Genomic DNA, 13948 nt, shown 5'->3' on the forward strand with positions numbered 1-13948 from the left:
CTAAAAGTGCTCCCAGTGTCGGGATTTAAACCTATCCGCCAGCCAGAACCGACCCCCTATTGAAGGAGAAACGATCGGTATGTGCCATCATCGCATTGCGGCGTGTGTAACATTTCCAGTGTGTTTGTGGTGTAATGGTAAGAACAGGGGGCCAAAACAGATCCCTGCCTGCGATGGAGGACCTAAACAAACTCACTTTCAAATGCCAGGTATTGCAATACTCACAGAACGTGGCTTCATTCAAGGGTTCGTCAAATACATTGCTCAGAAGGTTGAGATTGTGAGAGTTGTATGTCCTATGAAAATATCATTGAAATAACTTAATACATTTACCTTGTTTGGTGAGTGTAGTGGTTTAAGTATTCAAATATGTTACGCAGCATGATTAAACAAGTAGGGTGTGCACTGTTATGGTTCTAGGTCTGTTAGAAACATAACATGCTAGTGGGTTTCAGAATAGAAACCGTCTGTGAGCTGTATCACTCCAGTCTTTCCTCCCAAAGTGTCATGTCATGGTAATATTCTAAAATATTGTTAAAAGTAGCGTTAAACCAAACCACTGACCCATAAACCAAAAGCGCGGAAACGAGCGTAACAGAATAGGGTAGGCGAAGGTTAAGAATAAGGTTTACCTGCTCTTTGACTGATCAGAAACAACTCTGTAAGGGGAAACATCAACGTGTCCATAGGGACAGTGGGGTAGTCTAGCGGTTAAAGCTGTTGTCCCTCACGGCGAAGACCTGGCTTCGATTCCCCACATGGGTACTATGTGTGAAGCCCATTGTCAGTGTCCCCCTTCGTGATACTGCTGGAATATTGCTAAAATCAGTGTAAAACCAAACTCACTCACTCAATGGCCCAAGGCCGTTGTTTCTCATCTAAGTTCCGAAGGCGTTTCTGTATCATACAATTAATGAGTAAGAGCAAACTTAAAAACGCTGATTTGCACCCTCAAGTACAAATTTACCATCCATATTTCTTCGTTGATCCGTCAAAGACCTGCGGTCATCCCCACATGGGTAAAGTGTGAAGTCAATTTCCCATCATCAGGATATTTTACAAGGTAGCGTAAAACCAAAGCTGAATACATTACCTAGTCACTGTGATGACTTTAGTGAGTGAGTATGGTTTTACACCGGTTTTAGCAAATATATTCATGACTGGAATCGATACCGTGTCTTCAGCGTGACCATCAGGCTACACATATGCACCCCAGTGATGCCTTTTACTGCACTGTACGTCTTATTAAGATACGAAAAACTTATACATATTATCCCAGCATTTCCCATCTGTCATCCTGAAATTTCGGGCCTGTAGTGTAATTACAGGCGCCGATGTAATCTAGACTTAAAAAGTACCCAAGACGTTGTGATTTGAGAGAACTTATTTGAGAGTTGGAGTTTTTTTGTTTTGATTTTAAATATCTTCATCACGCTTGTGTGAAAAAAAATTCACATATGCTGTTTCGATATTTAGGATTAATCATGCTTCGTTTTAGAAAGAAAAAACTCCTCATGTAACAGTACATCATTCATTACGTTTACAACAGTTCGTCGGTCAAACTGGAGAAAGCCATGATGCTCAAAACAGACATGAAACTACTTGCTGCCATTATCAATCAAATCCAGCCTTACACATCGATTTAAATGTTGTTGTTTTATTATCGTGACGTTTATTTCTTTTGGTTATAAAAATGGCATCGATATAACATTGCAGCATGCGCTTTGCTGATAAGCAACTGCTGCGCCTTGACGTTTGCTTACGCCATTCATTGGAGAGAAGGGACGCTAAGAGACATTAAAAAACGAATAAATATGTTACAGTTAGGTCATCATAGATGTGTGAATTGTTTGGCAACAAATGTTTTAAAAAATTGTCACAAATGTTTGGAAATATATATTTTTTTCTGCTGGCACAACAAATTATGTGTTGTCTGTATGAAAGAGAATGTTTGGCTCTTGCAAATCTATGGAAGCACTAACCGAGTGCTTGAGTGTGATTTAACGCCGCTTCTAGCAATGTTCCGGAAACATCATGATAGGGACAACAGAGATGGGCGTCACATATTGTACCGATGGTGATGAATCAAACCCGGGTTTGGGCTTGACGAGCCACAAGATAGGTTACCCAGCCGCTACGAAGCACTGGCCGAAAATGATATCCAGTCCCCAAGTAAAAACCAAAGGCCCAACAGATACAGACGGGTCCGTCAGCAAAATTAAAGATGATGATATTATTTGCTGTATACATGAGATGGGCACTGTTGTGTTAGGATATCAGTCTGAGGTGGGAATTCTAAAATATATTCAGACCAACATGCCCTGTGATGCGGCCATTAAGATGCAAATTGGTTTTTGTGAATTTTGAATCACTCATTTACAATATAGCTATGTTGTTAAACGGCCCATGTATGCAAATAGAGCTATTTACATTTAACATCAAGATTATTTCAGCAATATATCTTGTCAGTCGACGTCAGTATGTTTCTAGACATTTTTGGGTTCTATGCTGATGATCTGAAGGACACACGACTGCAGTTTATCAGTCACCAAAACTGTCCTGTGAAATTTCTTATCTTAAGAGCAAACTTGATGTGGTTTACATCCGTGGGTAACCGATGTAAATCTACATCTATAGATCTGTAAGCAAAATTTGTAAAGTTTGTGTTACATTGCAGGTTGTCAATTTGCAGTTTTAACAGTATATAATTTTACTTGTGTGTTGAATATCACATTTATGTTGTGAAAGTAAACACCTTTGTGTGCATACATTTCAGGCAATCAATCTGCGCCTTTTATGGTGCGTGCTTTCAGCATACTACTACGCATATGTGTGTCAGTGTTGATGTGTGTCTGTGCTTAGAAACAAAGTAATATTTCTCTATTTGTCTTCACTAAAAAAAATATTTCGTCCAAGCAACTCAACCTTGTTTTGTTCTATGCATGTTAGGTACGAAATCTCCCAAACTGCGCAATATACGTGTATTCGATGACATAGACCCTCAAGTAGTATTTGCTGCATATTTTGGTATGTATTTTTGATGTTATTTAAACGTTGGTTTGGCCTAAATTCACATGGATAAGTTTCCCAGAAACGTGCGTAGGCTGCAAAATGTCTGACATTGTCAATAAAATAAGCTGGCATGGTGCCAGTATCGATAAATTTCATATTCAAGACGTCAAATAATCCAAAGTAATCCCGTCAAACAGCAGGCATAGAATTACGAGGACATAATATTTCCTGGTTAACACGGACGTCACAAAAAGATCCACCCGGGTCAGGTCGGGTACAGATGCTGGCGTTTACGAACAGGCTGCTCGGGGATTATAGGGGTCTATAGGAATTGATATATTGGGGATTATTTTCTTCAAGTTCAAAAGTGTTTCAAGCAGGACTAAACCCCTTGAAAGCTAAGGTGGCCGAGTAGGTTAATTAGATTGACAGAGGGTTCGGATCCCAGGCTTTAATCTTCTTCCACCTGCAATGAAATCTTACAAAGCGCCCTGACTAAAGTATGAAATATATATCATAAGGATATTTCCTAGTTTAATCTGACAGGTAATGCTCAGTCTGGCGATTTTCAACGAGATAAACCACTGTCATTACGTAATGTAAGTCAGTGATCATCGTTGCCCACTTCCAGAGACGTTTCATATCTGTGCATGTCTCGAGTCTTTAGAAGTGATCGGTATTGCACTCTGTTAGCTAAGGACACGTGCACTTTACTGAAACCTAAAGTGTGATGTAGACCTGCATCTAGGAAGAAACAGTTTTGGTATTCTGGAGCTGTGTGTCGTGACAGTCCCCCAAGAACGTTTGTAAGAAGCTGACAGATGTTTTACCTGGCAATATTCCAGATTTATGGCGGTGGCCTGTATATAATTGAGCCTGAACCAGACAATTCAGAGACACACATGAGCATCGATCTATGCACTTGGAATACAATTACATGTCAGTCCAGTCAAGGAGTCGGACCACACGATCCGTTAGTCGCCTCCTACAACAAGCATGGGTTGCTGGAGACCATTTGTAACCCTAATCTTCGCGGATCCAATTGCAAGTAGGGGGTAGAATATGATCGTCAATGGTAGAGATGAAAGACGGATGAGTGAGTGAGTGAGTGAGTTTGGATTTACGCCACTTTTAGCAATATTCCAGCGATATCACGGCGGGGGACACCAGAAAATGGGCCATTGTACCCATGTGGGGAATCGAACCCGGTGTTTCGGCGTGACGAGCGAACGCTTTAACCACTAGGCTACACCACCGCCCCTGAAAGACGGATGATAGAAATTGTGACAGAACAATGAGTTTGTCAGGTTTTACTTCAGACGTTACTACACTTTGCCATTGTCTACTGTTCTGATACGGAGTGGTCCGATACATGATGCAAGAGATATTGCAAATGACGTCCCGACGAGAAGCCCCAGACCAAGTATCGCTGACCAGTAGAGAGCGTCATCCTCAACACTTTCATCCTCCATGATTTGTATGACGTCAGTCCTGGACATATGGTTTCGTGGCTCTACTTCGGCGAGGTGGTGAACTTCTGACTTCACAAGAATGTCGCTACCGTGAATTGGCTCTTCTAAATCTGAAACCGATTTCAGAAAGTTTATAACATATTCAAACGTTAAACTCATTATTTCTTTAAGTTACGACAGGACCTTGAATATCTGGTTTAGAACGTATCTTCATCGAACACATGCAGTAAGAGTCAACTATCGATGGTCAGTTTGTCTTATATCCCAGGTGTGCATATCGATGGTTAAATTTGTCAATCACCTGATCGTCTGGTCCAGACTTACACATAGCCCGCCGTCATATGGCAACATACCACTGCGGTCGGTGGTTAATTTGAGAGTATTTCTTATGCACAGTTAAGACATGAGTTTCTTGAACTGATTTTGCGTAGCATATTTATTATAATAGCATTTTATTATAAATAAACATTAGTTACTCCATGAATTCCGTTTATGAAGGTTCTGTAGGAAACGTAGTTAGTTACACGATAGGTATACTGGTGTGGCGTGTACATATTAGAACACTCCACCATACGATTCCTACATTTCTTTCAAGTGGTTACCACTAACAAAAAGCTAACGGCTACTATTAGAGCGACGCAAAGGAGATTTGACGTTTGAGAGCCAAGGGAATGCAATATGCATACCATGGAAAGGTTCCGCTCGACGTCTTCTCTGATTTGTACAAGAGTCCTGCAATGGAAAGACAGCAATGGTAAGGCACATAAAAATATGGAGGAATTGTAACATTCATCAACGGTTACCGTTTACCGTCTTGGAGCACTGATGAAAGGTGGCCGTGCGATCACCCAAAACCAAAAAGAAAAAAAAACGGATTAGGACATTCAGTAAAGGAAACTGATGGCTGAACATAAAGCAAGTGTTTAAATGCCCTATCTATGATCCTTGTTTGTCAGAAGCTTTCAATCATACGGGGAAATTCAAGTCCACAAATGCATAAATCGGCACATCCTGCGTTATCACAGAAAGTCAGATTAAGTATACAAGTGCAAATTCTGGATTCGAGCAAAGTGATCCATACTCTACCAATACTGTGACCGGCATGACAAAAAAAAAACTCACCCCGTCACATCTTTTCGTGCATAAAGTAAAGTTGCATTGAAAATTCAAAGCTGTATCATTCTCGATGCCAAAAGTCTCAAAGAAAGGGCTTTTGGTGACCAGGCCTTCGGTGATGAAACCGGTATTCTTGGGAAAGACAATACCGTCCCCACATCTGAAATAGTCCAAATTTTACCAGGGTGTCTGATATTTGCTTCGTCATCGAACTTTGCTGAGAACCGTAAACATTCCTGACTCGGTCGTGACTGCACATATGTAGAATATAACAACGATGAGGTACTTGGTTCTTGTCTGTAGTGTTCGTGATAGATGATCTTGACCTACCCTGCTCGGATGACTGCGTACCGCTTTCCCGAAGAGTGGCCAATTGCGTCACAATCAACCGGCTTCACACCCTTTTCTCCACTGACTCCTACAAGCAGTTTGGGTGTGTTAGTGGCTATGTCAAAACAGCTTACGTACGCGTGAAGGAGGGGAGACACCTTAGTTATTTCGGGAAGAATAGTCCCATGTTATTTTGAGGAGACACTTAAAACGCGTACTACATGGAGTGAGTGAGTTTAGTTTTACGCCGTACTCAGCAATATTACAGCTGTATGGCGGCCGTATGTAAACAATCGAGTCTGGACCAGCCAATCCAGTGTTCAACAACATGAGCATCCATCTGCGCAATTGGGAACCGATGACTTGTGTCAACCAAGTCAACAAGCTTGACCACCCGATTCTGTTAGTCGCCTCTTATGACAAGCAGTCGCCTCGGACTGCATGGAAATGTTAAAATTTTAAAAAATGATTTAGAGTTGAATATTTGCATGCGAAATTCAGTAGTTTTAAGAAAGAAATAACTAATGCGAGCAACACAAAACTCACCACTGGTCGTTCCCTTGAGCTGCACCTTCCTGCTCCGCCATACCTTCCGCCCTAACATGTCCTTGCCGAGGACATCGATCAGCTGCAGTTTGAGGCTGGAGGTGACAGCTGGACCCTTGTACTTGGACAGAACCTCTGGCGCAATCAACCTGCCATATTGACAGAGCATCCAGAAATGTTCGGACATTTTAAGCACAACGTATGAGAAGGCATGAACTGAGTTATTCAAAGTTGGACAAAGAAACAATACACAAACACTCAGCAAACATGTGTTGAAATACAAAGTGGTTTAGTCACCTCTGTAGGGCCACAACTGAAAATTCACATGCAACGAAACAACTTTGCAGATGATACCTTTACATGATCAAAAATGCCAATTCAACATATAAGGTTGAAACATAACGCAATGAAAAAAACGCTAAATCTGAGTTCAGACGATTCACCACATTCACCCCAGCTGTGCTGCGCCCATATGTTGCGTGTGACCTTATTGAGGGAGTGAGACTTTAGCTTTACGCCGAAGACCGCAATATTCCAGCTATATGGCGACTGTATGCAAATAATTGTGTTTGGACCAGACAGTCTAGTAATCGATCTACATCACGGGCATCGATCTGCGTAACTGGGAACCGATGACATGTCAACCAAGTCAGCGAGTCTGACCGCCCGATTTTGTCAATGGTGTCTTACCTCGGTTTGATAACTGGGCAGCCATGCAGTTATGTACTCTTAGTGACTCAATCTCTATTTGGACGTATCGTCACATAATCGTTGTGCATCATTTTCAAAAAGCGCATTTGATAATGCGAATTGGAACACCCGAATGTATATACAGTGCCTCAAGTTTATTGACGTTATTTGTTGAGGGCAAATAATTTGATTTGATGTAAAGGGCATGTCTGGTTCCCGGTTCACACATCTTGACCTTTCACACTTCTATGCTTCTTCAATCACTGTGCCAAAGAGTGATCAGCTTGAGATGAGTGAATGAGTTGAATTGTAAGCCGCGCTCAGCAATATTCCAGTTATATGGCGGCGGTCTGTAAGTAAGTCCGGACCACACGATCCAGTGATCAACAGCATGAGCATCGATCTGCGCAACTGGGAACATGTGACGTGTCAAACAAGTCGACTTGACCATCCAAACCAGTTAGTCGCCTCTTCGACAAGCATAGTCGCCTTTTGTGGTAAGTATACGTTGCTGAAGACCTATTCTACCACGGATCTTTAGGGGTCAGCTGGGCTTAGATCCCGCTATATAACTGGGATGCTGCTGAGTGCGGCGTAAAACTAAACTCACTCCAAGGATGTAACGTGGCTTACCCAGCTGTGATGAGACTGCCTTGAGTCTGGTTCTTGTTCGTGGGGTCGAATATGCAGGTAACAGTTCGTTCCTCCTCCGCTTGGTACACAAGCTGGCCTTTGGCGCCGTAAGCTATTTTAACATGTATTACGTACACCCGGACTTTGTCGCGTTTCTGTGAAGTAACCAACGTGTCACTTTAAACTGAAAGTGAGTCATTACATTGCCAACATTTCTGGCCTCGAGTTTTAATATGACAATGTGCAAATGTACAGTGAAATCACTGATACTGTACATAGCTATTGTCATTTTATTTTATTTAAACTTTGGGATAAACGTGGCATTTCTTAATCGTAGCATTTGAAACGCCATAGAGTGGTGTCCGTAGCTTAAACCCGTCGTATGACGGCGTTGTCATGTACTTACAGTGAACTGGCATGTGCTGGAACCTCCGCTGTTGTATTTCACAGAGAGCCGTGCTGTGGCCTTGTCGATACGTTTGAAGGGAACCGCGATGTTGCCGGCACATATCGCGGTGCCCTTGAATTCAAGGTCGGCCACGATTGTAACAATGGCTTCGTCACTTTCGCTTTTGCCACAGTTGGAACTTACTGACAACAGAAAGATTGACATTCATAACATACATGCGATCTGGTCAATGCTTCACAAACATTATCATCCTTTTCATAAGTTTGATAATGCTACTCCACTTTAGGAAAGGGTTCCTTTTGGCAAGAGTTCCGCCCGTAACCGTCGCTGGAAATGTATTATTGTCCGCAATTACGAGTTTTGCCCCAATAAACTGTATTCTCGTTACTGATATCTCCCAATATATTCCCTCGTCGTGATATGATTGTTTGATGTTTTACGTCGTACAATATTGCGAAAGCCGATTAGGGCCACATACAGTGCAAACAGTATTTTTAACTGAAAGTTGAATATGCAACTTTATATATCAAATTTAAAAAGTGGCATATTTAACTTTTAAAAGTTCTAAATTCAACTATAAAAATTTGAGTATACAACTTTATACAGTTGTAAATTTAACTTTAAAAGTGGTATATTCAGCTATAAAAGTTGTATTTTCAACTTTAAAAGTTGCATATTATACAACTTTCAATAAAAAAATATTTGCACTCTATGTGGCCCTAATAGGCTTTCGTACAATATTGCAGCTATACGACGACAGTGTGTAAATAAATAGTCTGGCCAAGACAATCCAGTGTAATTAATGAGCTTTCATGCTCACCGATCTCTCCAAGTCGGATACCATGGCATGTGTCGACCAAGTCAGAGAGCCTGACCACCTGATCCCGTTAGTCGCCTCTTACGACAAGCATGGGTTACCGAAGACCAATTCATGACCTGATCTTCAGGGGTCCTATGTGATGTCTAGATTGTCCGTAACGATATGGAAGTAAGCAAACCTTTCAAAACATAGCCTTTGGGGAATGCGGCAAGGGCCTTGCCCTGAAATAGATATTGACAGGGTAACTTTTGTTGACAAGACAAGATCAAGACATGTTTCAAAGGATATATATTATATATTTTGCAAATTCGTTTTTGGGGTTTTTTTTTTCATGCTATATTTTATTTGTTCAATGCCCTTCTTCGCAACATTCGCCCCAGTCCGTTACTATCGGGGCAAGAAATTGCATTTAATGCATAAATTCAATAACCGCATTTTTCATACTTTTAGAAATCAAGGCTCAGTAAAAACGAATAATCGCTTCAATGTAGATAATACTTTTGGAGTCGACATCGGGCTAAAACAAAAGGCAAAGCAGACGGAAATTGGAGAGTTTAGTCTCGCTTTCACAGTCAACCAACAGCGATGCGATGGAACAGCATTGAGGAGCGACTATTTAAACTCACGTTCAACACAGGGCCCCGTCTCACAAAGATGTCGTGGCGCTGTCAAATCACCTATACTGTACCACAGACTTACGATAGACAAAGCGCTACGAAACCTCTCTGAAACGGGGTCCAGGGCTACCTAGACGATGTTTCAATGGTCTTTCTGAGTTGTATATGACATGTTCATTTTGAAGAGAGCCCACTCACCACAAGGGTCGCAGCTAGGAGGGTGCAGATCAAAGACATCTGAAATAAGAAAAAAATCAGTTGAAAAAACATAGACACAAATAGTTTCGGAAATCATGTGTCGTCAAATCGGCGAGGTGACTCCCTACCTTGACCAGGTGCCCGCAAACAGACGACTGGTCTCACTGCCTGCCAAGCTCAAGCCTTGGTAGCTGAAACAGCACATGTGGCTCGCGGATCACGTGCAGGGAGATTGTCAGTGGCGTGCAGGGTGTGTGTGTCTTCTTGGACAGTGGGAAGCGGTGCTTCGATTCCATGGTCCCGTCACATCAAAGATGGTTCTTTTCTTTGGTCTGCATGGCCCTGAGTATTACTGGGATACATGACAGGTTGGCTTGGTTGTTTGTGAGTGAATTTAGTTTTACGCCGCACTAAACAATATTCTAGCTATATGGCGGCGGTCTGTAAATAACTGAGTGTTGGCCACACAATACAGTAATTAACAGCATGAGCATCGATCAACGTAATTGGGAACCGATGACATGTGTCGCCTCTTACGACAAGCAAGGGTTACTAAGGATCAATTCTAACCCGTATCGTCACAGGTCTTGAGTGTTTGTTATTTTGATGTGATATTTATTTGTGTAACGCCGCATTATTCCATCTGTTGGCGGCATTCGGAAAATAATCGAGTCTGGACCAACAATCCAGTGATCAACACTATGAGCGTCGATCTACACAACTGGCGTACTATGGGGGGCGTGGTGGGCGATCTGGCTAAGGCGCCAGGCTCCTGATCCAGCGAGGTTGAGGTGTCGGGATCGAGCCCACCTGTGACCGGGTGTAAAAACCTTGGAGTTAGCTTTGTGTGCAGACTCTTTCAGTGTTGTCACAACCCCTAGTGTACAGTACACAACCCTGTGCACTTAAAAGAACCCACGAATCCGTTGGTATATGACCAGATGGTGGCCACATGAACACGTACAAACACCCAGTTGCGGGTTCAGCAACGTGTAGTGAACTTGGACAAAGTACTGTGATTATGTGTCTCACCCAGTCCACCCAGCTGTAAATGGGTACCTCCTTAGGATGAGAGAGAGCCTAAATACACTCGGTGCGCCAAGTGGCAGCAAGAGTTGTATACTCCCCAGGGAGTTGAGATTGAAATACTATGTGCTGTTGAGATTAACATCTAGTGATCGAGGGGAAAATACCAGCCCCTTGAGCATGCACTAGTGTGGATATGTTAATATCTATCTATCTATCTATTTATCTATCTATCTATCTATCTATCTATCTATCGCATGTGTTGAACCTGATAAGCGAACCCGTGAAGATCCGTGCTATTTGAAATGCATCATTATTCGCCTTACGTAAGAGCTCAGTGTTACAATAGGCAAGCCGACATTGTTCAAATTCAGTTGCCATTATTTACCTTTTGTTTTAAAAAAATGATGAAACTGCTGATGCTGAAACTCAACTTTCAACTTAATTACTCTATCTGTGTACTGGCCTCTGTAGTGGTGGAGGTTGTGTCTGTGTGTTCCATTTACGTCGTGTGTGTATGGATGTTGAAATTGTGATTTATTAATTGGTCACACCCATCAGCATCACACTCAAAATAGGGCATGGAACACGTGTTCAATCTGAGATACATTTGTTCAAATGGGTGTTGACAACACCGCACTGTCTCACCTGAACCGTGTGTGTGTGTGTGTGTGTGTGTGTGTGTGTGTGTGTGTGTGTCTGTGCGTGTCTGTGTGACCGTGTGTGTCTGTGTCCTGGCAACTTTGTGGAGGCGGTGAGTGAGTATAGTTTTACACCGCTTTATATTCTATTAATACCATGCTTGTGACACCATGTACGGGACACAAATTGTACCTGTGTGGATAATCAACCCGGGGTGTTTGGCGTGACGAGCGAACACTTTAACCACTGGACTATCCAACCGTCTTCGAACCTTTTGCGTATTTCGTCGTGTCACATCGAAGGTAGTGAATGAGCGAGTATAATTTTACGCCTCGCTTTTACAATATTCTAGCAACATCACGACCAGATATGGGCTTCACAGACAGAACTCATGCGAACACTTTAACCACTGGGCTACCCAACAGTCCTTAAACGTTTGCTTGTACCCTGATGGCATGGTGAAGACGCACACTGTAGTATTACAGTCTTCAATGACATTTCGCGTGACGGGGACCTGCTGTGTAAGACGCTGACAGTAAAAAGTTGTTTTGTTGAGCTATCGGTTTGTATTGATCTATTGAAAATCGATACAGCATGGTCATTAGCTACCTCCTTTCAAAGCAGAAGACTTTATAACTTGCGTTTGATCTAGACATTTCATTGTCAATCTGAATAAGATAATTCTTTCTTTACAGCCAGCGTACATCTTTCCTTTTTCTATTTGGCATTTCCGCATGACAATATGCCGTTGTAAAATTATTTCATTTTGAACGGCGACAATTGAAAATAGAGCATCCGCCACAACGATTGTCAGAGGCTGGTATTTGAAGCCTTGTTGAATTTGTCTGCTTAATTGATCATCAAAGCTTAATTGATCATCAAAGATCAATGGTAGTGTTACCAGGCATGTATACGTATATATTTTTGCAACAGCTCTTTGCGTCTATTCCTTTGTTTTCTGTGGGTCGGGTTTCACAAAGCGATCTCAGCCGTACCGTGGAACTTTGATCTAGACATGGCATTGCATGACTTAGATACTGCGCTGAATTGCCCTTGGTCGCGTTCTGCAAATCGATCTTAGCGCTAAGACGATCGTAGTTCAAATACATTAATACAGAATCACCACCGGTGTTGTATTAACGCTTTTTGATTTGAGTCATGGCTTCACCTGCATGGAAAGGTTTTTAACCCTAGGAGGCGCGAGTCAGAATGGACCCCATATCGGTCATGCTTGTCGTTTGAGCGGACAACCAAAGGAGAAAATTGTGTTCGGTTTTAGCAGTATGTAGCATCGGATTGAGCAGTATGTAAGTTCTATCACCGCTGGCTAGCCTAATATGGAAGAAACAGGAAATCTCGACATGTTTGGCACTTTGGTAAATAAAAACACAAGTATTGTGGGAATGTTGACAAGGCAGTCTTTAAAGACAGTAAAATCTCGGAATTGAATCAAGGATTATCGTGAGTGACTTTAGTATTACGCCGCACTCGGCAATATGCCAGCTATACAGCAGCGGACTGTCTAGACCAGACAATCCAGTGATGAACAGCGTGAGCATCGATCCACACATCGATGACATGTGTCAACCAAGTTCAACCAAGGCAGCAGAGGCTGGCCATGCGGTACTGTTAGTCCCCCTCGTACAAGCATGGGTTACTGAAGATTAATTCTAACCCGAATCTTCCCGGGACCGAGGATTCTTGGTTCCTGTGATGACTAAGGGACGTAACTATGAGCGAGTGAGTGAGTGAGTTTAATTTAGTTTAGTTTGGCGGCAGCCTGTAAATAACCGAGTCTGGACCAGACAATCTAGTGATCAACAGCATGAGCATCCATCTGCGCAATTGGGAACCGATGACGTAACCAAGTCAGCGAGCCTGACCACCCGATCCCGTTAGTCGCCTCTTATGACAAGCACAGTCACCTTTTATGGCAAGCATGGGTTGCTGAAGGCCTATTCTATCCCCGGACGGTTACGTAACTATGAATTCTAGGTGAGGTGAGCTGACTAAAGGAGATGATAGAGGCGTCACCTGATCTATAGTGATTGTGTTTAACCTTCTTTATTTGTAAGTAAGGAAATTAATTTGACTTAATAGTTACTAGTTTTCAGTTCCGTAAACAAGGTGTGTGCATGGTATGACAGGCGTCCTTGCAAGGTAAAGTGAGATCCGTGGCGTTTATGGATGAAATGACGTCATTTTCCAAATTCGTAAAATTTTCAACTGTATACCGTGGTAATTGTGGTCAGGTTTCTCTTGAATATTTTCTTGTATCTACAAAACTGACAATACATGCACTAGTTGATTAAATGCTGTTCAGCCTGAGAAAATATGCGGGTTGCTTCTTTTCCATATGCATAAATACTGTAGTGTACTGCATCTCTGATGTACCTGATGTTGTTTTTAACTTGGTTGTGATAGATGCATCTGACAG

The 13948-nt window shown here is 42.2% G+C and overlaps 1 protein-coding gene across 1 annotated transcript; it reads right to left on the minus strand.

Moving 5' to 3' along the window:
- Positions 1 to 3187: 3187 nt before the first annotated feature.
- On the minus strand, positions 3188 to 10329 carry LOC137294733 (vitelline envelope sperm lysin receptor-like). Its single transcript, XM_067825823.1, has 10 exons — positions 9972 to 10329; positions 9844 to 9882; positions 9207 to 9249; positions 8206 to 8390; positions 7800 to 7954; positions 6477 to 6625; positions 5931 to 6018; positions 5607 to 5760; positions 5171 to 5216; positions 3188 to 4594 (listed from the first exon to the last, which is right to left on the minus strand). Exons 2-10 carry the CDS (start codon positions 9880 to 9882, stop codon positions 4338 to 4340), a joined length of 1116 nt encoding a protein of 371 aa, XP_067681924.1. The 5' UTR covers positions 9972 to 10329; the 3' UTR covers positions 3188 to 4337.
- Between the last annotated feature and the right edge of the window lie 3619 nt (positions 10330 to 13948).

Source organism: Haliotis asinina, chromosome 8 (genome assembly GCF_037392515.1).
Source record: "Haliotis asinina isolate JCU_RB_2024 chromosome 8, JCU_Hal_asi_v2, whole genome shotgun sequence".
Classification (NCBI taxonomy): Eukaryota; Metazoa; Mollusca; class Gastropoda; order Lepetellida; family Haliotidae; genus Haliotis; species Haliotis asinina.